This window comes from Ostrinia furnacalis, unplaced genomic scaffold (assembly GCF_004193835.3).
Source record: "Ostrinia furnacalis isolate ACB-3 unplaced genomic scaffold, ASM419383v2 OfSCF4672, whole genome shotgun sequence".
Taxonomy (NCBI): domain Eukaryota; kingdom Metazoa; phylum Arthropoda; class Insecta; order Lepidoptera; family Crambidae; genus Ostrinia; species Ostrinia furnacalis.
In genome coordinates, this window is record NW_021134911.1 from 421,894 (window position 1) to 449,283 (window position 27,390).

Here is a 27,390-nt window from a genome sequence, read left to right on the forward strand (position 1 = left end):
AACGATACTTACTAACAAACGAGCTGTATTCCAGTGGTTTATTTTTGTACTGACTACTTTAATCTCATCCAGTCCATCTTGTCAAATCCCATCTATCCTTATACCTACTCAACTAGACTACTCTTTGTAAAATGTGTGACAATCGTTACGAAATCTTAGTTGCGGTGACGCGTATGATGTATGTATTTTACAAACAGTTAAACAGTATCATCTACAGCCCCTACATATTGCATGGAGCCCTCACCCTATTAAAGGGTGGCACTGCAATTTGAGTGTCTTCTTAAATAGAATTGATTTTAAAATTATAACGCTTACACGTTTCATAACTATTTCATAACTATAATATTTTTTTAATTCTTGAAAATTAAATAATGTATTTGCATTTGTTTTCATTTCATAATGCTTTTCGTTTTTAATGTAATTGCAAATTTTTTAATTAAAATAAACGTTTCATAGGCGGCCTAAATAGTGGTTTGAAAGGAGGTAACTTTTCCGGAAAGTTTCCTGAAAATTGTAGAGTCCACCTTTGAAAAGTGTAGATTTCACCTAATTTGAGCTTAAGAACTTGCTCGTCTATGAAAATTTTTCTTTTTCCTTTTCATACCAGCTTTGTAGAGTAAATAAAACAACAATTTGTTTGGTTTCCATTTATTAACACTTAGGGACGCGCCCTGATATGTGTCGCTACTTTTGCGTGATGCTCACACCTTAAAATCTAGGCTGAATTACAAAATCAATTTTAATATGATTTAGTGATTAACAAAAACATTAAAATGTGTAAAATGTCTCATCTAGAACACTTCTTTGGTTTACATTTTGACATCTGAAAACAATATAGCCAAATATTATAAATGTTCCGGATCATTAAGGTAAAATTGATGTTAAATGAACAATAACAAAAGTTTTGACATTGTATCCAATCCATTGACTTTTTCACTTGGCCAACATCCAAATAATTACTTGTTAAACACTACAATATTAAAAAATTGTATGTCATGTTTACACAGTACAGTGTAGGACAGTGAAAACGGGTTTGGACAAAGATACATTTCCAACTCAGAAGTGTGATAATCCACACAAGATCACATAATTATGACACAGTCTATCTTCGATATTTTAGATACGAAAGTGAAAATACAATAATCGAATTGTTTGTTTCAGTTACTGTTTATACTATTTAAATCCAATATTTGATAGCAATTTTAGTATATTAGCTGAGAGCTACGTATACGGAATATTACAAACATTACTAAATCATTTTCTCAATTTTCAGTTATACTTTTCACTTATCCCCCTCGTTTTCATTCATCTCATCAAAAATAGGGGTGCCAAGAGTCGATGAGTCAATGGAATCAATAGTGACATATTCTACCACTTTTAACATAGGTATTATTTGTGCTTTTTCGTGAAATAGATATAAACATAGGTAAGGCAACATATCTCTGCAAGTTTTGTGTGACAGTGTGAGCAACACTTGTAACATTATTTTCTACTAATATTGTAAGACAATACTTCTTCGAAACCTCTTATTACAAACATCTAGGTGACCCTTTATATACAGTGCTTATCCTACAAAAATAATTTAGTCAACCACTATACAAATACATACATTTTATAAGGTATCTTAAACAAATGGAATTAAATATGCTTATTAATTACAATGTACACACATAATGTTATTATAATATGTATATCTAAACAATGTTAGTATTATCACCGATTTGTAGATAACGGGACAAAAGGAAACTCATGAGAATAAATGTGAGTCATGGAATCATTAATGGTAGAGACAAATGCATAGTTTAAAATTATGAGGAACGCAACGTTAGAAAGTTATATTTTAACGTCGTCTCATCTCGATGTGTAGGTAGACAATGAGATGACACGCCAAATGGAATGTTTTATAGTTTTGTAATTAGTAATTTTCTTTGGTTAATTAATGATTTATTTATTATGCTAATCTGGTTCTGTGATGCATTGTGCAATAAGAATCAATTGTAACAAGTCGTAAGTAAATAAAAATTCCAACAAAATAATGCTGACGGTACTGAAAAGCAAAGTTAAAGAGTGTAGGTAACTATTGTTATATTTTTATGTTTTCATAAGTATCAATTTCATAAAATCTACGTTAAATACAATTCAAAATATCTTTTTTCGGGTAGGAACCTTGAAATTATATATTAGAGTACATCTATCGATAATCTTACGTTTATTTAATACATTCGATTCTCTATTAAGGTACTAGTTTAAAATTCACATTAAATATTCGAAGTCCCGTCGATCTCATGTTGAGGGTGTATCGATGAGATCGGATCTCGGTAGTCGTCACAGCACTTTTGAAATCACCACTAAGAGTTTGGAATGGTTGCGTGAATTCACAGCGGGTGTCGTGGCGAGGGCGAGTGGTCAGGTCGCGTGGGGGGCGCGCCGGGGTGCGCCGGCGGCGGGTAGGGGCAGTAGCGGAGCGGCGCCGGGGGCTTCTGCAGCCACAGGTCCGGCGGCAGGGCCAGCGGCTGGGGCCACGCCGTGGGCCAGGCCCGCCCGCCGAGGGCCAGCAGTTGCAGCGCAGGAGGCGTCCGCGCCCAGGCCGCTCGCTTCTCAGCCTCTTCATCTCCACCGACTCCGCTCGCCCCACTTGCGTACAGCCGTAACGGAGACCGAAGCAGTTGCTGCTCCATCAACATCAGCTCCATTGGATCTCTGAAGAAAAAGAGAAGAAACTGTTTTAGAACGTTGAAAGATTACCAAATCTTAGGCACAAAAAGATACACACAGCTGAAATCTATGATGTAAAAATAACTTTGGATCTAAACTGCAGTAAGTATGACGACAAGGATTCTGCGAAAACATACATTTTGCGTGTTCATATGTTTGCCAGTTTTCAGCGGTCTGTAGTCTATAAAACCGTGTTCGAGGAAAGATGAACAACTGGCCATGTGCGCTCGCAGATATCATAAAATTTTATAAGTGTGATTATGACTGTTATTACGGCTAAAAATAACACAATGGAAAAGTGTTAACGTGCTGGCCGACTGTGACACAAAAGGTAAGATAACAAATAAGATAGGATGAAACATGAAGAGTGGTAATCTATTCACACAATATCTCTCGCGATTGTTTCGCTGAAGCCGGTTTACGAGTGCAGCGCGGTTAACGAGGCGTCCCGGCCCTTAACTGCGGTGCGTGATGCCCTTTATCGGTTCCCGGAGGTTGTCGCGACCGCCACCGAGCACGCTTCCCGTTAACCCGCTATTTTCGCCTCTCTACGAAACTATCGACACCACTCACTTACAAGCGTACAATAATGCATCTCACGCCTCTCAATAGAAATCAGACGGAGCACGATCACTTCCCTATGGCGGGAGTTATTGTGTAGCGAGGTGTTTATTAATAACGGGCTGGGTCTCGAGATACACTGGAGCGTTAAATGAGCGTGACGACACGGCTGGCTCGAAGTGAGCCTCAAAATTGGCATGACATCATGAGATGGCGTGTCGAATTTAATCTATCACCGCTCGAGCGGCCGCGGGCGCCGGCGCGTTCTCTCCAGAAATTAAAACAGGTAGTGGAGAGCCCACACGTACGTGAGACATGGATTTTTTACAAACGATCTAGCTTGAAAAAAGTGAATAATGGGATATTAGTGTTATCGTAACCGGCGATTATCTCGCCTATTCCCGATCATTTAGCCACTTCACACGAAATCAACATGTGTTACCGCAACACAAAACACGCAACCGTAATCAAAAATAGTGGATCAAAATTATTAAACATCTACCTACATCAAAGAAGCACACAATACACAATCTATTACACCTTTAATTTTTAGATCATAATATTCCGTACAAATCGACTTCATCTGTTAGTTCAAGTCGTCAACCAGCGTATTTTAACATAATGTGAAGTCGCGTGAATTGGCGTGTTTTTTTATTAGTTAGCGCGGTTGATGAAATCATAATCCCTACTACGTGACGTGACAGAGGGACCTTGGTTACTTAAATAAGATAAACCCAAACTTAACGGGGTTAAGTTTGCAAAAACAATAAAGAAATAGCCATACAATAAAGTCACACGATTACCACCAATCAAGACCAGTTAATTTTTAACTAACACATTCCTCGACAGTAATGTTTTAAAATTTACACTTTCGTTTGCGAGCAGTAAAAGGTCGTAAGTACAGTCGTGTTCTTGTACGAATCAGAGCCAGTTAGTCTGGGTGGTTATGTCGTTTCGGGGGCTGTGGGGGCGTTAATGGCGTATTTATTATGATCCCGGTATCAGCAGTAATAGCCAACACTCTCCGCCGGCAAATTACAGGGCGGCGGCTCAAGAGGCCCGCCGCTAGGGCCGCGCCGAGCCAGCTTATCGATATCTCGCCGCGGTTCACGCTTATCGACATTGTGCTCGAATGCATAATGTTGCCATCTGATTATGAAATGAAATATTGCTTCCTTTCGGTACAGTACTCAGTTATATTTATGCACTGGACGCTGAAACTCATTTGTAATTTACATCTATCTGATCCATCTCCTTGAAATAGTGGCTATTATGCTACCCGGAAAAGTATTTCATTTAAATAACTCTATGCAAGAGGCACAGTTACAGGCTACTAATATAAGAAAAATCTTGATACATTTGTACTTAGTAGTTTATCGACATTTCTTATCGACTAGCATTAACTCGCGTCATACATTTCACAACATTATCCTATAAATCGTTCAATCCAACATATCTGAAACATTGGAAACAATTTCTTCGGTTTTCTACAAAATTTATTATTATTGTAAATTTCATGTTAAGTCGAGTGACTATAACGGGTATTACCGCAATGACGCCTAAAGATATTTAAGGGACGTAACTGTACGTCTACCTCCGCCCGCGGCGTACATGCAGTTGTCGTTAAAGTTATTTCTAGCTCGTACCTAAGTGAATCGCATGCAATTAACGAAGAGGTGCGTCCGAGCATAAATATAAATCCTCGCCCGCTAAATATCGGCCCTGATTGAGCGAGGGGCGTATCTTATTAATTAATGGATGAAAAGCCGCCTCGGCCACCACGCGAACTAACTCCACCGCCCGATTCTCACACAATGGCAATTCATCATACTTATTGTCTGACGATTTCGGACGTCAGCGAAGGAAGTCATTAAGGTTGAGCGCCGTTAGGCGGTTGTTTGGAACATTTTTATTTATGGCGGTGTGAATTCGGCAATCTAAATAGAAATACTATTGAATGCCCTCATCAGACGGTGGTGAACAATGGCCGGCGAAAGCAAGTACCTACCTACTTAATCGGGTTTCGAAATCGGAATACGGATTGTCAGCTGGCAGCTGGTTGAGTGGCAATTTGCATTGAGATGTTATCAGCACTCCTACGCATTGGGCTGAATTAGCGCGGCGCCGGCGCAGCGCACGGTAGCGGCGCCGGTGACTGACACCTATCAAACGCACCGAGCGATATAATATGCGAAGGCTCTAATTATTCTGCCTTTCATTCCGTTACACGCGAGTCGAGATCACGGTCAGGTGAGAGTACAGCTTATAAATTACGTACAAGTATTATTTTAACACTATTTTATTTGATGGAATGAGATATGTAAATTGAACGTTTAAATTTCAGAAATAAACGGTATAATTACACAAATTCTGGAGGTGAAGTAAGCATGGTTTATTATACTTATTTACTAGCATACTTATGTTAATGAACCTACCTAAGTACCTACATGATTTTTTCATTCAGGAGAACACTTACGTTCACTTAAAAATTTAGAAACTACACCGCTTCGTAATAAAAGTAGCCACTAATAATTTTATTAATTACATCGATGATGTGCACATTGAGCACACACTAGTTAAAAGCTTGCATAATTCAATATTTTCTCATAGCGGGCAAGAAAGAGCTTCCAGTGCCGGTAGATGGCGCGACGGGCGGCGGATGCGGGGTAATTGCATCGATAACATCTCGAATTAGCCGTCAATCACTAGCCCAGTGAACTATCATCGCACGCCTATGCAGTATCAATTAATCCAAATCGGTAGCCGTGTACTGACGCGCACTGAAATTAGATTATTAATAGACTCGATAATTCTGCAGATCATGCTCGGGAGGTGCTTCGAGAAGGGAAGCAATATTGCTTAATAAGTGGTTCGTTTCAAAACGGACCTAGTAATTTGGGTATTTATTAGACGTCGATCGAGCTTTTCAATTAATTAGAGGGAATTAGGCTACCGCTCGATAAGTTAATAAGTTTCCAGATTGGATCGATATTCAAATTTCTTAATCAAAATATTTAAAGGCGCAGCCCAGTGTCCTTCGGGTTCTCTATCACTCGTCGACATCTGCGAATTAGATGCAGCTGAGCTCTAATTATGGCACAATCGACATTACCTCGAGCCTTTTCTCTTTTTAGAGTTCGAGTCGAGAATATTGCTCGGTCCATAAAACCAGACAAACACCTGACCGCGAAAACGTGTCCGGATCACGCCTCCGGTGAACCGGTCGGCCGAAAGCGCATCACACCGATGGCCAGATAATAGAAATGCGCTTTAATTTGTCGTTTAGGGCATAATGAGGGCGAGGCCTGTGATTACGCCGCCGCCGCCGCCGGCCGCTGTTGACGTGAGCCGTTTCCACTCCCGCGCCGCTCCCCGCCCTCATCTCGCACATACTAAGGATCTTTGAATATTGAGATGTTATTTCTATAAAATAATATTGGTTTCGGTATTTTTTTTTTCAGTACGTAGATTACAATTGAATAAAACAAACACTATTAGAATCCAAACGCGGCGGAATCATTGTAATTTTATTTTCTATTATTTTTCTTTTCTTCAGTTGGGTTTTTTTTATCTCATTCTACAGTATGTACATTTCATATTATTTTGTTATTTTGTGTGTACTTTTTATTATTTTTTAATTTTAAAACATCCCCATACGAATTTATTCTGCTTAGCCCTGGTTGTAAGAGAATGCCTTATGACATTAAGTTTGCCTTGTGTAGAAATTAATGTGGTTTTTCTTTTATCTTATCCGTAAAAATAAAAGTCTATTTCATTATGTGCCTTAAATAAATATATTTTATTTTCATTTCTAAGCATCGCCAGATTTTTTTTTCTGCTTAGCCCAAAGGTAACTAGCAGATAATGTCTTACGAGCAATATTCGCCTACCAATTTGTAAAGGAACTGTACAGTATTAATAAAAGCTTTGTTCATATGCTAGCTTCGTAGTTCAGCCGAGAGCACTCTTTAAGTGAGAGTGAGAATCCATGGTAAGGCTCTGGGAACGCCCGCGCGATCTCGTGCCTGTCGGCTAATTCGCGCTTCCACGCCGGCCATCATTGAAATAACTCCAAATTAATGAGTACACAGAAACAGGAATTCGCGAAACTCACTGTTACGTACAAAGTCTCACGATTCCTGAATAATATAGTGATTTACAGTGTTTAAGTTAAGTGTCTACGTCGAAGTACCTATTTATTTACTAAGAACAACAATTGTTGAAATGTAATGTGTTGAACTCTACCAACACGAATGAGTTGAGAAGAGGCTGGGGAATCCCCTAACTTCTGAATTTGTGACTTTTAACATAGGCAAATCAGATAGCGATAGAGTTTTTATTAGTCACAATACGAAAATTCCTCTCTTAGAAAACAAACAAGCTTAAAGCTTTTACAATGCAAAAACAAACTTATAGTCAGGTGGTTTTAACTTGACTCACTTAATACATTAGATGAGGTCATACTATGTTATTAAATATTCCTATTTTATTTAATCATAAACTTAAAATGGCAACACCAATATAACCCTGTAATCAAATTACTTGCCACATTCCTGGCAACTCGTAAAGTTGACACCATTTATTTAATACTAGTGTGCGCGGCACTTACAGGCTATCAAGAAGAAGTCATTATAGAATAAACTTTAATAAACTACAGAATATTACCACGTTCGCAGCATGTTGCACGACCTCCATCTACGATTTAGAGACTAATTGTCAATAATTTACTTAGGCAAATAATAATTAACCCAACTAAGGTCGAAAGGTGACTGCATCCTTCGTTATTAAAAACGTATGATATTTATACTGTACGATTATTATCAATCTAATGGAATAAAGATATACACGCAAAAGTAGCACGCAGCTTCCAAATAAGGAGGAACCTTAACTTCCAAACAGATTTTTGTTTGCTTAGTAATTTGAAGACGGAATTGAAGTGAATTTTATTAGATTTCATTACAGATCAAGGGTTCATATCTAGAAGAAGTATTGATATAAAGAAGTTAAGAAAAAGTTATTAGGGAAAATGTAGGTAGGTACTACAAGGTATAGGTCTCGACTTAGGTGCATAGGTAACACACATCAAGTGTGTAGGTAAATATTTATTGCAAATGAGCACTTAATACCTTAACTTTAAGGCTATCAATAACATTATTCACTCTACTACATAAAAGTCAAAATAAGCATGGTAGTTGAGTTTGGTGTAATTAAAAAAATAAGGTATGCCTTAGTCCGATGAAGTTACCTACGAATGACATACCGACGTGAAATAGTCGTGAAGTGACATCGCATATCGCCGTCAATTAAAAACGTCTCATTTGCAAAGAGCCCATTATTTAATAGATACATTCAATATGTAAATAACGTTGATAAACTGCCGCGTGCACGTCACATCTGTGCTGAAATATTAAACCTATAGAATACCTATGATAGAAGTCTCTATAAGGTCATCGCAATAAGTTGAACTGCTCAATTGCTAATGATAAGGGAATTTTTAATTAGTTTAACTAATCCAAATTATAAATAAAATTCTTTTTTAGTAACGATCTATGAATTCAGAGCTATAATTTCTGGAATTACACGACCTAATAACAGCTTAACCTTTATTTACCATCTTTATTTCAGTCATAACAGCACTCTTTTCTTCATTCTCAAGACCATTGAATTCAAATGAGACATTATATCCAGACACATAAAAGTCAGTATGAAAAGTAACACCCGTATTCACAAACGATAGAGCTCTGTGATCGGTTCGTGTGTGACCCTATAAGTCCACGCGCACTGTGAGACCTCATAGTGTTTGTGAATGCGGCCGTCTGTCTGTCACCTTTTGACGCCTAAATTGCTTGATCAATTTAGACTGACATTGAAAGAAAAACATTGGATAGTTTTTATCCCGGTTTTTGAAAAAGGAACACGACGGTAATAGTCTTTCTGTGACAGACAGAAATGAAACGGGCGAAACCGCGGACAAAAGCTAGTGATCAATATATCATTGCATCCACTATCAATTCCTTGAAACCAAAATGGATNAAAAAATCAAAGGCGCAAGTCGCAGGGAAGTGTCAAAAAGTGACAACATAAATTCTTCTTTTTTCATTGCCGGCCAGGAGAGCGCGGCACGGAGCGCCGCGGGCGGACCAATGAGTCCGGATTGTGGCGTACATAGAACGCCACACATTCAATATGTAAATAACGTTGATAAACTGCCGCGTGCACGTCACATCTGTGCTGAAATATTAAACCTATAGAATACCTATGATAGAAGACTCTATAAGGTTATCGCAATAAGTTGAACTGCTCAATTGCTAATGTTAAGGGAATTTTTAATTAGTTTAACTAATCAAAATTGTAAATAAAGTTCTGTTTTAGTAACGATCTAGGTATTCAGAGCTATAATTTCTGGAATTACATGACCTAATAACAGCTTAACCTTTATTTACCATCTTTATTTCAGTAACAACACCCTTTTCTTCATTCTCAAGACCATTGAATCCAAATAATGAGACATTATATCCACCAGACACATAAAAGTCAGTATGAATAGGTATTACAAATGCAAAGGTAACTAACACCCGTATTCACAAACGATGCTTGCTTATGTGAATCAGCAAATCGAACGCACATAGAGCTCTGTGATTGGTTCGTGTGTGAGCCTATGCGTCCACGAGCACTGTGAGACCTCATAGTAATGTTTGTGAATACGGCGTCTGTCTGTGACCTTTTGACGCTTAAATTGCTTGATCAATTTAGATTGAATTTGGTATAGAGATAGGTTGACACGCGAGAAAAACATTGGATAGTTTTTATTATCCCGGTTTTTGAAAAAACAACACGACGGTGATAGTCTTTTTGTGACAGACAGAAATGAAGCGGGCGAAACCGCGGACAAAAGCTAGTGATCAATATATCATTGCATCCACTATCAATTCCTTGAAACCGAAATGGATTGTGAAATGAAATAATTTAACAATGACCCTACAATTATTTCGGAATAAAATAGATGTGGGAGATAACCACGGAGCGGGATCGCGATCGCAGCAGCCTCGTATCGGGCAATCAGGCGAGCGTTTTTAATCTTTTATTCATGTTAAAATCGCTCGCCGCGCAAATTGCAGGGCGGCCGACCTAATGCCTTTCAACTGTTGCTAATAACCTGCCAATTTATCAAACCTGCCTCGAGCTCCGAACGTATAGATTTGGAACACTTTAGCGTTATTATGGACATGTGAGGACGACCGTCAGATGGGTCCTTTAAGTAACCTTGGCTTTGACGGACAGAGCTTTTAAAGCTGTTTAGAGGCGCTAATCGATGTCGACCCTTACAATTTAAGTATGAGGATAATAAGTTTTTTAAGGTTTCGCTCAGAAAAGGTTTTAAACGAGCCGGCTTGGTTGTCGAATCGAGTCTGCACAAAATCGTTTAAGCTTATTGCGGTGAATAATCTCTTTCATTATTTCAGGTATGTGAGGACACCAACGTAAACAGTCAATAATTTGAGTATGATACCTACTTTGTAACTTAATGTCATGACATTAACGAGGAATAAGTAAAAAAAGAGAAATTACTAGGTAAAACACGGAATCTATGTAGGTATGATATTTTTTCCCGAATTGGATAGCTAGTTTTTTCTTATTTAACCTCAACACTTAGGCTGAGTTGCACCATCTTACTTTGACTTTAACAAACGTCATAAATCTGTCAAAATCCATACAAAAAGCATTGGTTATTGTTAAAGTTACGGTCAAAATAAGTTGATTCAACTCAGCCTTAAATTGTTGTCGTATTTTTATCGATCGATTTAAAAAAATGTGTACTAACCTATCAAAATCCGTAAGCCTCGAGGAATCTCTGAACCCTTTCGCGAAAGGGTTCGAGTCAATCTTCAGTTTTGTGATGAGTTGGTTCTGGTATGCCGTGACAGCCGTGAACACGGTCTCAGGGAACACAAACGTGCGGTGCTGTTCACGACAGAGGTCCGTGATCGGTCCACCTCCGTCGCGGACCTTCACCAAGTGGATCCTGGGCTGGTACCGGTGCATGGAGTTCAGTACAATCTGTGGAGAAAATGGTGAGGTTTAGTGATGTAGAAAAGATGAAGTGCTTTGAACTCATATGTAAAGTCCACAACACAACAGTCTTCTTAATTTATTGCAAAATAGAACCTAAGTATTGCTACGAGATAAGATGTTGCAGTGTTTATACATTACTGTGTTTCCGTTATTAAATCAACGATATTAATTACTAGCTTTCCGCCCGCGGCTTCGCCCGCGTGGAATTTTGTCTGTCACAGAAAAACTTTATCGCGCGTGTCCCTGTTTCAAAAACCGGGATAAAAACTATCCTATGTTCTTTCCCGGGACTCAAACTATCTCTATGCCAAATTTCATCAAAATCGGTTGCGAGGTTTAAGCGGGAAAGCGTAACAGACAGACAGACAGACAGACAGAGTTACTTTCGCATTTATAATATTAGTTGGGATTGGGATGGACTTTTCTATGCTATAAAAATTGAAGCTTAAATAGACAATTATCAAATCATAATTGTTTCAGCTCCACTGAAGAAATCTAAAACAAACATATTTTACGAATTGTCTAAACGAGCTGACAAAGTTGATATTAAATATTTTACTTTAGAGCTAGTAGTAAACAATATTATTGTTTACTGTTATTACCTACCTAAGTTTATTGTTTGGAAAATTCGCTAACGATCTATGACTTCAGCTCGATATTGTATTTTCGACTAACCTAGATATTGCCTTGATAATTAATTCAAATTAATTACTCTAAAGTCGACAATTGGATTTTATGATCGCTAAAGGGCATTCGGCTAAGGTTGGCACAAACCATAAAAACAAGAGCTTTTCTTTAATCACATAGGAACAACCTATTGGTAAATTACTCCAACAAGACGTATATTAATTACCACAATCATCAATTTTCTCTATCATTAAGTGCTTAGTTAACCCAATAGTTAATATTCCTCAGTAACACTAACCATTAGATATTATGACAGTCTTGTAAAAAAATCTTGCTTAGCAATACATTGGAATAGTGCATTAGTTCGTTGTAAGACAGATGTTTATTGAATGCATTTTTTATTCATACGTGTTATGTTAATACGTTGCTATTTACCCGAAGCCAACATCATTAGTTAATGCGATCAAATTAATGATGCCATTAGTGGATCAACTTTTTTTTTTTTTTTTTTTTTTATCCACAACGAGGAAGCTCTTGGCCTGTATCTCACCTGATGAACTTAGACCCTTTTAAGGAAACTGGAGGACATGAGCATTATATTACTTCCTATTTCAAATAACTTCAGTTGTAATCGTAAAAGGACGTGTGATAACTCTATTATATCGCAATTTATTGCAAATTGTGTAATCTCATTAGCTCCTTATGAGCTATGAATTATTTTTACAGCAAAATACCACAACAAAGGATTACCGAAAATGTAATGTAGTAATGTAATTAACGAATCTTTTTGATTTAATTTGTTCTAAGCTAAAATAGATTTATTAATTGGCAGGAAACAAGCGGAAAGTAAATACTTTATACCTATAGATATTAGAAAAGCGAGATTTTTCCGAGAACATTTTTCACTGGTTTTAAGATAAGAATGTGACATTGGACACTTTCAAATTCTGTAATCAAAACAAGATATTGACAGACTAGAATTTTACAGCTGCCTGAATNGCCTGAATAGGGAGATGCAAAATATTAGCACATAAACATCTTTAGGCTGAGTTGCACCATTTTACTTTAACTTTAACAAACGTCAGGAATATGTCAAACTCCATACAAAATACACCGGTTATAGTTATAGCTACAGTTAAAGTTAGATGGTGCAACTCAGCCTATAGTTTGTCAAAGTTTCCCACTAACAAAAATATTTAAGACGAATTAAGTAAAAAATTTTGAAGCTATCCAAAAAGCCCTATTGCTTTGTTAATGCTTTTCAATCTTGTTGTCTTTTTCGTTTGTTCGTTTCAACCAAAGACGTCCACTGCTGGACAAAATAAGCCTCCCCCTAGGATTTCACAACGATCTTTACCAGATCGCCGGTCCACCAAATTTAAGGCCTGTTTAATTCTTCCAATAGACAATGTCAATTTATTTATATACGAAAAGTCTTCTTACATTTGTAGACGACTTAAGGTTGCAAAATTAGCAGCAAAGAGATTTAAAACCGTGTTTTGTGTAGCAATAATTTTGGAATAATTGGATATAAAGTTGTCGCTGGGGCCAAATAATACATCATTTCATTTATTTGTTCGTGACATTGCATAAAACTCATTATTTATTTTATTTTTTTCAATAAATATCATAATGATTAACTTTGTGTGTTTACTTTCGAATCACCGCAGTACATAAATTGTACTAAATTCATTGATTGTATTGTAATTTAATGCCAATTATATTTTTGGTAAAGACAATTAATTAAATTGTGTTGAAAGTCTTTTTAATTCATCTATGAAATGATTTGTAAGGTCTTATAAAACGTCAATGTAATTTCAGCTTTATCAAGATTTCCTAAAGTCCCAAACTTGCCTAACTCGAAACATAGCGACTGCTAGATTTCTTACGTTACAATATTTTAGTGATCAGTTCAACTAATTAATAGTAAAGCTAACGAAATTGTGTTCCAATACTTAAAGTAAGGAAGCATATTGTATTGATTGAGTGTATTGATGTGCGAAACTCAACAATTTACTCTACATTTTTTTGTCTGTTGAAAAAATGCTGAAGACTCTACTTAGGTCTTTTCAAATGCTTCATTTCTGTGAATCGGCACTGGAAGTGCTAAATTTAAACGTCTAGCAATATCTTTAATTATTTTTCACTGTTCAGCACTTTTAGAAAACAAATATTCAAATGTGTCTAACTTGCCTTAGAGTAATCGTACAACTTTGACACCATATTATTTTTCTAAACGAGGATTCCCATCCACATAATTTTTTCGTTGGTTGGCACTTTCAAGCCATAAAAAATATTAAGGATGGGACTTTTTTTAACTGAAATTCATTATTTTATAGAATTTACTCTTAATTAAATTTATGAGTTATCGGAAAACATTTCCAACCCAAGGATCGCACTAGTAAACAAAAATAGCCTTGAATTTGCTTATATGGACGTTGTGTGTATAATTTTATATGGAGGTTACATTGAATCTCACAAATAAAATGAGTCATCATTTTTGACTCACAATTTAACATGAACTTCTTTGTGTTTCCGCAACGTAACGAATATATACATACTATTTCTCTTTACAATACCTACATACGTCATTTACTCTTTCACACTACGAAAAAGCCTAAAAATCAATCTGGCAGCACCACAATTAAGGCGGTACAAATACGATGTTGGTAATTAATTATCGAGCAGCTTTGTGACAACTTGATAAATCATTTATAAAATTGGCACAGAACTCTAGGTGTAATTTAATTTGGAAGTCGACGAAACCCGCCAGACATGCAAGCTGTACAATAATGATCAGTTTATTTTAGAATTTACAACTATTATCTGTATGGAACTGATAATTCCGCGATGTTTTATTAAAATCCATGTTTATTACTTCGAGAAATAAGTCGTAGTTTATTTAGGTACCGTGATTTCTTATAAAGTTCATCCATTAAGAAGGATCATGAATGTAACAAATAAAATAAGCAAATAATGTCGAAATTCGAATCTCACAAAAGCAGCATAGAACTTTCTGCGTTTGACCGTGTTTTTAGTTAACGAAAGATATTTTTTCAGTTCTGTCTTTTCTTTTTACAGTGACAATAATTAGACTACTTAGGTACACCTAATAATGTTTGTGCTGTAATTTCAAATTAAATGACCCATCTAATTTATAAAAAACAATTCGTTTGGACAACGTTCTAATGTCAAATCCTAAAACCTTGTACGGGAGCAACTTCTTTGATGATTTAACCGCGAGATAACTTTAACGACGGAATTGTTAAAATTATAATCCGTTGTCTTCTAGCAACGCTAATTACAAACAATATGATTTCTCGCATTACAATGTAGGTTGTTAAGTGTTGAGCTGTCGGCCGATGTGACGAGCCGATAAGCCCGGGCAAATTGGACGGGCCTACGCCTGATGAGATAATTAAACTTCGTAAATTAATTATGCCGCGCTAGTTATTTTTAACGAAGGGAAATGTGCTGATTCACTTTAGTGCTCCAATGAAATGCGTATTTACAAGTGGGTGTAGGGAAATGTCGAATTACTTTGAGTGCATTTTTGAAGTTTCAAGTTCGGCATTCTAAGCACTTTATAGGCAAGACTCTTCGCAACAATTATTTTATAGTAGTTAAATCACTATTGATTACAAAATAAAATATAATAAATGTGCATGAGTTTCATTGCTTGTGCGCCAATTTCATCAAAAAATGACATCATCATCACTTTATTACCAATTTGTTACCAATTGTATTTGAAGGTGTATGCGTAAACGGTGTGTTTGCATAAATAAAATATTTGTATTTGTATTTCAGCCATAGGACGTCCGCTGCTGAACATAGGCCTCCCCCAATGCTTTCCATGTTGATCGATTGGTAAAAAGTAGCACAGTTAGCGTCCAATAGCAACGCAACCTTATTCCAACTGTAACAAAGACGTGTTGCGAACATTTTGGTTGCTTCGCGAACTATTTGTCGCTGACTGTAGTAAATACCTGACCTACGAAGTGTAGAAATGCAAAAACAATACAAACAATATTTACTAGTTCATTGACTTTATTGACACTTAGCTTTTAACAATTAAAAACTCATTAATAAATATTGAGGTAGTTGTGTTATTTCTGAAAATTATATGCTCGTACTTAATCACGTAACATAAAGTGTAGCACATTAAGGTACTTAAATTGACAATTGGCACTGATTAACACCTTTCAACTATTGCTAATTACCTGCCAACCTGTCAAATTAAGGACTGATCATACATAACCACTGTTTATAACCAATTTTGGATGAGTTCTTGTAGTTCAATCAATTAAAATCCGATACCTGCCACTTTTTGTGATAATAAATAAATAACAATTGAAAATAACACCAAAAACAATACAATTATCATAATTTATCAATTAAATTATTTCCGCAATTATTTTCATCGTTATGTATTAACGAGTTGTTATTTGATTAAAATTGTTTGGTAATTTAATTGAAACTCAGATAATTGACACCATTTTTCATTGATTTAATATACTATATCCCGACTCTACACTGAATACAGAACATTGAAATTAATGCTTTATTTACAAGACTAATTAATTCAAATTCAAATTTCTTTATTTATAACCAACCAGGTATTTACTTTACCAGGTATTTAGGTTGGAGACTCTACACTCGAAGTTGTTGACAATTATGTATACCTGGGACAAACAGTCCAGTTAGGTAGGGCCAACTTCGAGAAAGAGGTCAATCGTCGAACCCAACTCGGCTGGGCAGCGTTCGGGAAGCTACGCAATATACTCACGTCTGAAATTTCTATATTGCGATCGAGGAATTCTTTTAAGTAAATAAATACTTGTGGTAGAATATCCTCGCTCTCCATATTAATTTAACATCAATTGACAAATATAAATAATAATTATTACATTAGATATATGTTATTTTTCAGCCTATTTTAATTAATAGAGACTATTATTTATCTTAGGCTAAACTTATTACAGGCTTTAACTGCTTTAATGANTTAAATTATTAATTTTAACATTTAAATTATATTAAACTAATCAATAAAGTAGGTAAATACACTGTAAACACTGGACTTAGAAAATGTAGAGTTCGATACTTCTATAGATTTTCTTCTTTCATCAGTTGCATGCTCATAAGAGTATACTTATATTGTGTAACTTCTTCTCGAGAAAGTTTTGTGAGAACTGACAACTCGTTTTATACCAGAGTTAGTTTTAAAAAATATTTTCTCTCTCAGCATACTTCAAAATCAAGTATTTTGAATCTTTTGACAAATTACTATTACTACTTATTGATTACCTGCAAAGCCTATCCTTTATTCCAATGCAGCTCCGCCTTTAGGCGCGAACTCTCTATACAGGTTGAAATGAAATGAAATATGACTATGAAATATGAAAAAAAAATTTTTTCCGTAAATCGATAAAATTACTGAGATTCTGCAAAGTCACCCACCCTGTAGAGCCTGTCAGCATACCTTCAAAATCAGACGTAGATTTACGACATTTAGCAAGAAGAAATTTATTTCACCATCTCACAAATGACTCTACTTAATAAAATAATTAACTAGCGATGTAACTTGATTACCTGCCTATCTTTTATTCCGCAACTCCGCCTTTAATTTTTTAAAATTTATATAATAATTAAAAAAATGCCATTTTCGCCGGCGCATACTCTCTGGTGCTAATTGCACAGCAGGGCGTGGTCACAGTCATTAGGGCGCCACTAATTTCCACACATCAGCTTAATTAATTATATTAGTTCCCGCAGGAATCACGGCTGTAATAACAGGGATCAATCATTGCGATGACATTGAATTATTGAATAGAACGTCAATCGATAACTGGGTAATTAATAGATGCGAGGTTGTGATAGTGTCAAATTAAATATGGAATGCCGATAGTGTTTTAATCGTGGGTTAGTGTAAAATACACTTTTAAGCGTGGATTCGACCAAACAAGAGTAAATATAAAATCTAAAAAAATCGTAACTTATTCGACATTTTGACATTAATACTTATTATTTCCCATACCGAAGATGAAGATACTATACAGGGTGGAATTTTGTAATGCCACCTGGAGGGAAAGTACTCTTAATATTGTAGAAAGAAAAAAAATCTCAAAGAAAACATTCCTTTATTTTTGAAAGGAAATAGAACTGCATTCAAAGATTTCCAAAAATTAGCTTGCCACACCCGGCAATCGAACCAACTAAAATCTGTTACAAATTGCACCCTGTATTTTTATTGCATCGATCGTTAGGGTCAAGTATAAGGATAAAATCTCTTTAACAAACTTGATAAATTAAATGAAAGGAAATCCATAAAATCTTAAATTATTTTAATTTTGTTCAGAAAATTGTATGGTATGGTAGTGAATTTTCGAAAATTTTTCGAAAATCTATGAATGCAGTTCTAGTTCTTTTCAAAAATAAAGGAATGTTTTCTTTCAGTAAAATTTTCTATCTGCAGTATGAAGAGTACTTTCCCTCCAGGTGGCATTACAAAATTCCACCCTGTATACCAGGAGGTATTCTCCGATAAAAGTTTGGTCGAATCGGACATAAGTACCTAATATTATAAAGAGGAAAGATTTGATTGCTTGTATTGAATAGGCTCCGAAAGTATCTCACAGATTTAAAAAAAATCTTTCACCATTAATCCTACGAAGTTCGCCGGGTCAGCTAGTTAGTAAAAAGATAATCCTCCTTTCGTTCCACAAAATATCAGATGACCAACTTGAATTGAAACTTTCAAAATGTATTAAGTAATGTCGATTATGTACAACATTGTCCGTATGTTTCTTTACTGGCATAGACATTTTCAGTGGAAACATCATTTTCGCGTAAAAATTTTCACGCCCATACCGCAGGATGAATAATTATACTTGTTCTACACTTTGGAAGTGTGGAGACAGATATAGCTCAAAATTGGCAAGGGAACTCATGTGTTTGATCTCTAAACGAGTAATACTTAATTACCGAACCAAATCCTAAACCTAAAATCTAAGTAAATCCTGGCGGGTAAAGCTGCGGTAAACGCTTAACTATTTGTTATAAGTACACTGAAAAAAATGTTTAGTTACTACTTACTGCGTAAAAAGTGACTTGCAAATTGAATGTTAACCTACGAGTATAACCAAACCAGGTTTAGCTCACTATAAATAGTTTGGTTAATTTAGGTACACAACATTTTTTTCCTCATAACCAAAGTTAGTAAGTAGAGTAGTACGAGTAACTTCAGGTACCATTAAGTGGAGTCTGGAGTTGTCTGTCTAAGCTATTTTACTCAAATAAAATAATTTAATTTATAAAACAACATATTATTTTATTTTCGGATTTGTATAGCTTTTATTATAATAGAACCTACGAAAATACCTATATAATTTTTTTTGAGAGGCAGTCGAATATGATCATGAGTAAATAGCTACCTTAAATTACATTAAAATCTGAAGTAAGGTATATTACACGAAATTCATTACCATAAAAATGTATCGTTTATTATACCTAAGTGGGAGTGGGAGTGGTGGGACTGGTATTTTTTCATAATTGGGTCCCTTAGTAAAAACTGGTTTTAAGCCGCAAAATACCCTTAAAGGAAAGTTCATTATTAAAGCAACACCTCATGAATATTTTATGAGAATATATTTATTAATTAATTTATGAGAAACCAGTCTCTATGTATCAGCAAAAAAAACCACGTGTAAAATTTGGTTCAAAACTTCAGCCATTCCCAAGATTACGATTATAAGGATGGCTTGTAATGGAAGCCAGTAGCTCTGTAACACGGGGACCTAATTAAAATAAAATATTAATAAAGGGCGCACTATTGCTAATTGGCCGACCCTACATCAAGATAAAGCGTCCCAGTCCAATTAGGCATTCAATAAATCCCTGCGAGTTGCCGATACGATACCATTACGATAATTATTAGTCGATGGCATCACGCAGTACGTAGGCGACGACACGGAGCGCGCAGGGATGCGGTTACGGCCCACCGGGGCGGCGGTCGCCACGGCGTATTAATCTTTATTATCTGAGCGGTAAGATAACTTATGCGGCGGCGGCGAAAGGGCCGGATAGGTGTAATTGCGATGGGGGGCGTTGGGAGGGTCGTGGGGAGGAGCGGAACATGGCGGCCGGTGGGGGCCAGATGGCCGCAAGCCGTCGGTCAGTCAGCATGGCTTAACCGTGAGCCGTTACTTTAAATACTTGCTAAGATCTGCTATTTAGTAACTCTAGTGTACTTACCTACTGTGTTAATATTAATGTTATTTTTTATTATTGCAATAGCACATTAAATGAAAATAGTGCTTTTAAATGTTAATTAAGAGTCGTTTTTTAAATCTATTATTAAATAATAAATCATAATACCTAAATGTTGTTAGCACGGTTCGTTTGAATATAAAACATAAATAGATCATAAAATCTTGCACCAGCCGAAATTTAATAAAATAACAGAAATACCTACAGCAATTAAGTATTAGATTTACACTTGGTTCACTGATCTGCACCGACTCTATCACTAATTGACACTAATTAAGACGAGTTTATTTCGCTGGTTGTTGATTCATATGACGTTTTTTGTAATATAATTGTTATGAAAATAGTTAAGTAATTAAATTTATCATTAATCTAAGCGTGATTTATTAACAAATCCAAGTGACAGACTCCATAAAGTTGTTTATAAAATTTTAATCTCTGGCTGAATATTTCGAAGTTAATAGTTTTTCAGAAGCTGATACATTCATGCCCAGACAATATAATTTAGAGAGAGTGCAGTTAGTTTCTCGCTGACCCCATAAGTTGAAATATTTAATTCTCCTCGATCTCAGTCTCGTTCGTAACTTAACCCTTCCATTGCCATAGCTAGAAAAATATACGTAACAAATGATCGCTCATCGTTCACACCGGGCGGGTCGCCGATACGCGTCGATATTTCGATTAGCGCCGCGGCCGCGGATTACGGCGGCTTTGCGCCTCCCGCGACAAATTGCGCCATTTGTACCGCGCCGCAACTTGCCGCCCGACACGGGTACCAACTTAACGGATAAATAATTTTAGAACGACCCACCTGGATTCGAACGGGTAGCTGAATTTGTAAATAGCTAAGGGGTTTTCACGTCTCTAGTGATGTGTTTACATCTTTTAATGTGTGTGTGTTATTCACTGGCTGACAACGAATAAAACTTTTGGATTCATAATACGTTATGTTATTTTTAATAGAATTAAAAATGATGCTTTAAAACGACTCTACCTGCGCCATTTTAACACACAAGCAAGACTAGTAGTTATTTCAACCCGCTTAAAAAAATATTGAAATCAAATCTTTTCATAGTCACTATTCAAAGCTGTATAACTGATAAATGAAATTATTTTCAACGCACATAAATCTACCTTTTTAGTATTTTGTCGCTGTATAATTGGCATGGAATCTTTCTTCATCAATGTGATTGATTACATTAATTAGTACTAAAATACTACTAATTAGGAACCGTTGAAAATTTGATCTAAAAATCAGAGATCAAGATATTTTTCCCGGAGCTGATTAAACAAACCATAAATTAAATAGGTTCTTGTTAGCAGTGTCTGCCATTAGTAATTATATGAACAAACTCCCGAGCAGAAGTTAACTAGAAAAGAACGCAAAAACATAGGAAAAAACTCCTCATAGATCCGTGAAGGTGATTACTGACGTAAATGCTGCCACCATCACGTTTATTATTATTGTTAATTATTAACACAATAACACATAACTAGTTTAATATTATCTACTTTAGTTATTTTAGTCGCCATTATACATAGGTATTTTAGTTCTATTTTAAGTCCTGATTTTACATTTTAGTTCAATTAATCAAGATTTAGAACAAAAAAAGTTACATTGATTACCTCCAAGGACTAAAACTAAACTCTCTTTCTTTACTATGAAGGTATTGGGAATATAATGTGTCAAAAGTATCTAATTTATAACTAAAATAGACTATTACAGAGTTTCATAAAGTTTTTTTTTTCAATGATCCTACCTATAAGTTCAAAATGAAATGGTGGCAGCACTGTAGACATATTCATCAAATACAAACCACACACCTATCTAAACTGTTAACTAAACGACGATCGTAATCCCATTGTCTACAATCGTTTATTGAATAAATAGCCTACATAGTAACAACAAAGCTTCACGAGTCACGCAAAAATAGCTTTTAAAGCGTCGTAATTGTTATGGGTTTATAAATAAAGTCCCAAATTGCTTCTGTCGCGTAGAAATAATAATATTTATGCAAACAGCACGTGTCCTTTCATACGGGATGTCAACAAGCGAGATGGAGCCCGTGTATTCCGAATTCGGAGCGTGGGCGGTACAGTCACGTACATTAGAGCGCTGTTCAATTATTCAGTTTTTTGCTACGAGCACTTCTGAATTTGGTGTTGGGAACGCCCACGGTTAAAGAGGATGTTTGTTTGGAATTCCTAACTGTACTTATTAGGTATGTATAATTTTGAGAATTTTCCATTATCTCACACTTTTTACGGATTTCAAATGGTAGAGCTCAAATAAATGCTTAAGAAGTTTGAGCTCGAATTCAAAATCTGTAATAATCTTAACTTAACATTGAAGATAAAACAAAATTTTTATCCAGCCTTTTTTCCGTGCATAGATGACTATGCAAAATTACCTCTTACTTCTGTTGAATATTTTGAAACTCAGCAGAATGCCAGCCTTTTCTAAAACAATATTTCAAGTTAATAAGCGCGCCATCTTTTTCTCGCGACTGTCCAAATGCCCTGAGCTAAGTCAACAGCGGCGGTAAGCGATGAGAAATGATCCTCTAAAGTAGCGGATTTCTTCGCATTTACATTAGTTAGGCTCCACGCGGACAACGGGCCAGTTTTTATGTTTATATCGCGCCCATAAATACGCAAATATTATTTGCCCACCGAATACCATGGATTATTTTAATACGAATCACCAAAACAGTTTGTTTAACGCTGTCATTAATAACTTAAACGATTTTATTTATGACTGTACCGTTGATTGAGGTAGTCACACGCAGTTTTGTAAGTAATAAAATAAATTCCGTGGATATGTTCGTGTAACATTTTTTTATTTATATTTCATTCCGAATATTTTATTGGAATTGTCACACATTTTTTTGCTATAAACAATCGTGTAATAATTACTGTAATTGCCAAATAAAGTTTTATATTCTTAACTTTGATTATTTAGTGTTTTGTACTAATACTCGTATAAATAAAAATAAAATAATGACACTGTTTTATTTTTATTATACCTGAATGTCTCAAATTCAACCGGAACATTAAAATAACTTAGTGACACGTAAAACGTTCATCATAACATCAGTGGCAGTAAAGTATCTCCGAATAAAATACTCGCTCGTAAAGAGAGTGACATCGGGAGTCGAATGAAAAACTGGTAAATCGTCATTTAAGTAGAGGCGCGCGTCGCGTCGCCGTCACCCGGGGAGCCACGATAAACGTCAGCTCGGAATGAAAAAAGGAGAAAAGGATTATTAAAAAACGACCTCCGATTGAAATGAAGTGAGACGGCCGAGCGAAAAACAAATACGACTACAGAATCGAAGTGAGAAATGTTATGTCGCTGTAGTCGCCCCCCGCCGCGGCCGTCCGGCGCGTCGGTCCCCTAAGCCATCATTACACCGTTTGATTAATACAACAAGTCGCAGGCTCCTATCACTGCATCGCTCCGTGACAACACGTGAGGATCATAACTCCACTAAATGAGCTCGATACCTTACGGTGGCGCCCGTATCGATTTGCATACAATGCCACTTTCTTAAACCGCATTCCGTAGGTGCATTAATATCGAACGTGTCATAAAATAGTTTACCATCACAATGCGGTAAATAAATAATATTAATATCGAGATGCTACGACGACACCATAATGAAATTCTGAAGTTTTTCTCTTTCTCAAAACAAATGTCTTATTAATTTTCCTGCGTAGTTGTAGAAAAGCTTCAGGAGCTAGCTTTTCTTCAACTCAAGCAGTCTCATTGAAATTACTGTAGGTAGCATTAGCACTTTACCGTATGGTGAACTGTGGCACCTACTTTATTTTACTACTTTTAAGACATGTCCATAGAAAGCTTTAAGCTCATCAAGTTCAAACAACATGTCACAATTTTATTAAGACATTTTAATATTATTAATCTAATCTTCATATAAACGTATTAAACTTTCCATTCAACTAACTGCATAAAATCTTATTACCACTTAAATCAATTTCCAAGCGTTTAAAACGCAAGAATGTTTGTAGAGACGCGCAAGCATTTCAATACTCAGCGTCAAGTTGACGCAGCGACTGTGCTTTTTCTTGAAATGTTTGAGACAGCTTTAAAAGTTTCTCGTGCGCCGTGGTCGACTGGCCCCACGGAATGTCATAACTAAAGTGTAACCACTCACAAACATAATGCCGTTAACGATGTGCCGAGGAGAACAATGCTCCATCCTCTACCAATGCTAGTAACATACGACCGTCGAGTGATTATGCATAAAAATGGAAACTTAATTTTTGCGTGTTTGCTTAGATGTAAATTTTAGTGGCAATAATTATCTCGGTGGAGTGATTTACGTGTGGGCCTCAGTTGCTTAGTAACAAGACAAAACGTTCCCGCAGCTCCATAAAGAGCGTAGTTTAGTGGAGGCTCGGCGACAACGGAGGTGACAACAGACTGGGTCGTAAACTTTCGGTCTCTCGCTTCAAAACAAACAAACACAATGTAAATCAAGGCCTTAACATTCGCATGTTGACCGACACTGCAACTCCATTATCGGTGTTGCGCGCGAAAATGCCGAATATCCATCACAGGTTGAAGCCCGTACATATTCACATCCCGTGATATTTTATATTTATTCATCTATAAATCAGTCATAAGTTTACGTAACTATTTACTGAACGGTCTAGTACATACTTACTATCCCTGGCGCGGATCTTGAGCGGCCCGCGAAAAGGATATCTTCGCGCACCGTACATGACTGGTAAAATTAATGGTTTACTCATATGTTGTGCCTATACTTTTACTCGTCTAGTTGTAAGCAACTTGCTTAAGGAAACAACTTAAAGAACCTTACTATAAAAACGTAACGTCTAAATGCTGAAATTCAGTCAATTTAGGTTTCGGTGTGTGGTAGAGTTCGAGACTTTGGAGCTTTCTTGTAATACGAACTGAAAACATTCCTTATATTGCCTGAGGGCAATATAAGGAATGTTTTCAGTACGTTAAAGTTGAATGTCAGGGATAGTTCGTTTATTTTTATTCTCAATTCTCTCTACAATGGCTCTCAAATACAATAACTAAGTACATTTTTGACTCAATCCGTTGTCCATTTCTGATTACTATTATGTGAAAAAAAACAGATCGCTACAATACGACATTAATACAATGCCAATTCGTACACAGTTTCCATTAGTTTCATTGTAAAACAATACCCACTAATCAAACCTACCAAGCCTGCTATTATGGTTTGTCTAGCGAGTCTTAAGGGACGCATAATGGAAAATGACTTCAAACATGCAACCATTTAATGTGAAAAAAAAAGAAAAATAACTAGTACGCAAAATGCCATGTCTCAACTAAAATGTTATATGTTTAGAAATTAGCACATTTGCTAACCATTAAGTTTTCATACGAGCTTAAAATTGCACAATGCTAGCAAATTAGCTGCTCCTTGGACAGCGCCGCTCGGTTATTACGGATCCGGCTGCGCGCACGCAAGCGGCCCTGTTAATAACAACTTGAGGTACGGCAACAGCACGTCAATCTAAACACTGCGGCATCTTATGCTGTTGTAATAAGTCTTATTTTGCAACAAAAAATATAGTTTCATGTGCTGTCGTCCGTTCAATTAACGATTCATCCTCGACTTTGGCAGAACGTGGTGATTAAGAGTCACAATAATTTAATTATATCGAACCTTTACGTCGTATATGTTTCTTCCTAGATTGTCATGAATAACTAGTACACGCTTAACGCTACTTACCTACTATAAGTGTACATTTTTACTTTGTTAATTCCTGTTATTATAAATCACAAAAATTACAGAAACATTGGTGCTTAAATAACTGGTAAAAGCCGGTATTTACGAGTAAAACAACACATTAAAAATCAAACCCCTCTACATCTAGGTTGATACGTATTATGTGTGGTCATACCACTTACAAACCCGTATTGTAGAATCGAGAACAATATTGGCAACGTAAAAAGCATCAATTCCACAAGTTGCTAACAAAAACAATATTTCGAGTGGAGTAAACGATCGAATTATAAGCAATAAAAGGCGATGGAGGCGGCCAGACGCGCGCGTTTCCGCTCCTCGTTCCGATTAGGCTTATTATGACATAAAAGTAATCATGAGATCCCACAAGCATCGCCACAAAGTATATTAACAGCCGTTAACCCTATTTGAGTAGCAAGGAGTCGAACGTTTTAGGATTCCGTGACTCAATCGAAATTCGTAGTCGATCCATTTTTTTTTCTCTATGTTCCATCTATAGATCATTAAATTACCAATTTGGATTTTAAGAGAGAGTATATAAAAATTGTTCGTTTGTTTCAGCCAAATAACGTCCACTGCCGAACAAAGGCCTCCCCCAAGGATTTCCATAACGACCGGTCTTCTTGCGCTGCCCGCATCCAGGTTCTTCCCTCGACCTACACCAGATCGTCGGTTCACCTAGTAGGAGGCCTGCCCACGCTACGTCTTCCGGCCCGTGGTTGCCATTCCAGAACTTTTCTGCCGCAACGGTCATCATCTCTACATCTCATCATCATAAAAATAGTAAAAGTTTGTAAAACATTACTGAAATTAACCTCATGATTTAGGTATTGAACATTCACTTAACCTACACATCGTCATCCGAGTCGACTAATCGTTAAAACTTTATTTCATGATACGGAGCCCTCAAAGTGCGAACCTACTCGCGTATGACCGATATTTTTTACCCCTGTTAATTTAACACGATCACAGAAACAATGTGCGCTTTTAATTGTACGCAGTAAAAGTTTCACCGGTTTATTGGCAATCGTAACTAGCGATTGCGGCAATAAACTTGAAAGTTTGTATGTTTATCAGATTTTTATCACCGCAGCGGGAATGATAACTAATGATATCTCGTATTACTAATTAAGTAGGAAGGTGATTTGAATTAATTTAATGGCGTCTTATTAATTTTACACCTTATACAAATTGCTTCAAAATGAAATGAATCTTTCGTGGAAAGAATATGACATCAACGTTTTGCAATGATTTAAAAGAAAGAAAATGTACTTATTTGATACAAGTACAATTTAAATAACTATTAATTAACTGTCAGCTGAAATATGTCCATAGTAATTTCTTCAGGCTGCCATAAGACACATATTCGTATTAAAGCTTT

General features: G+C 36.2%; 1 protein-coding gene across 2 annotated transcripts in view; it reads right to left on the minus strand.

Annotated features, from left to right (window-relative positions):
* Nucleotides 1-649: 649 nt before the first annotated feature.
* The window catches only part of mid (midline), an 83,118-nt gene continuing 56,377 nt past the window's right edge, over nt 650-27,390 (minus strand). For both annotated transcript variants that reach the window (XM_028314411.1, XM_028314410.1), the window contains exons 5-6: nt 11,099-11,334; nt 650-2,700 (exon numbers count right to left, since the gene is read on the minus strand). In XM_028314411.1, the coding sequence (XP_028170212.1) occupies nt 2,376-2,700; nt 11,099-11,334 (561 nt within the window). In that variant the 3' untranslated portion in view covers nt 650-2,375. The remainder of the gene's footprint in view (nt 2,701-11,098; nt 11,335-27,390) is intronic.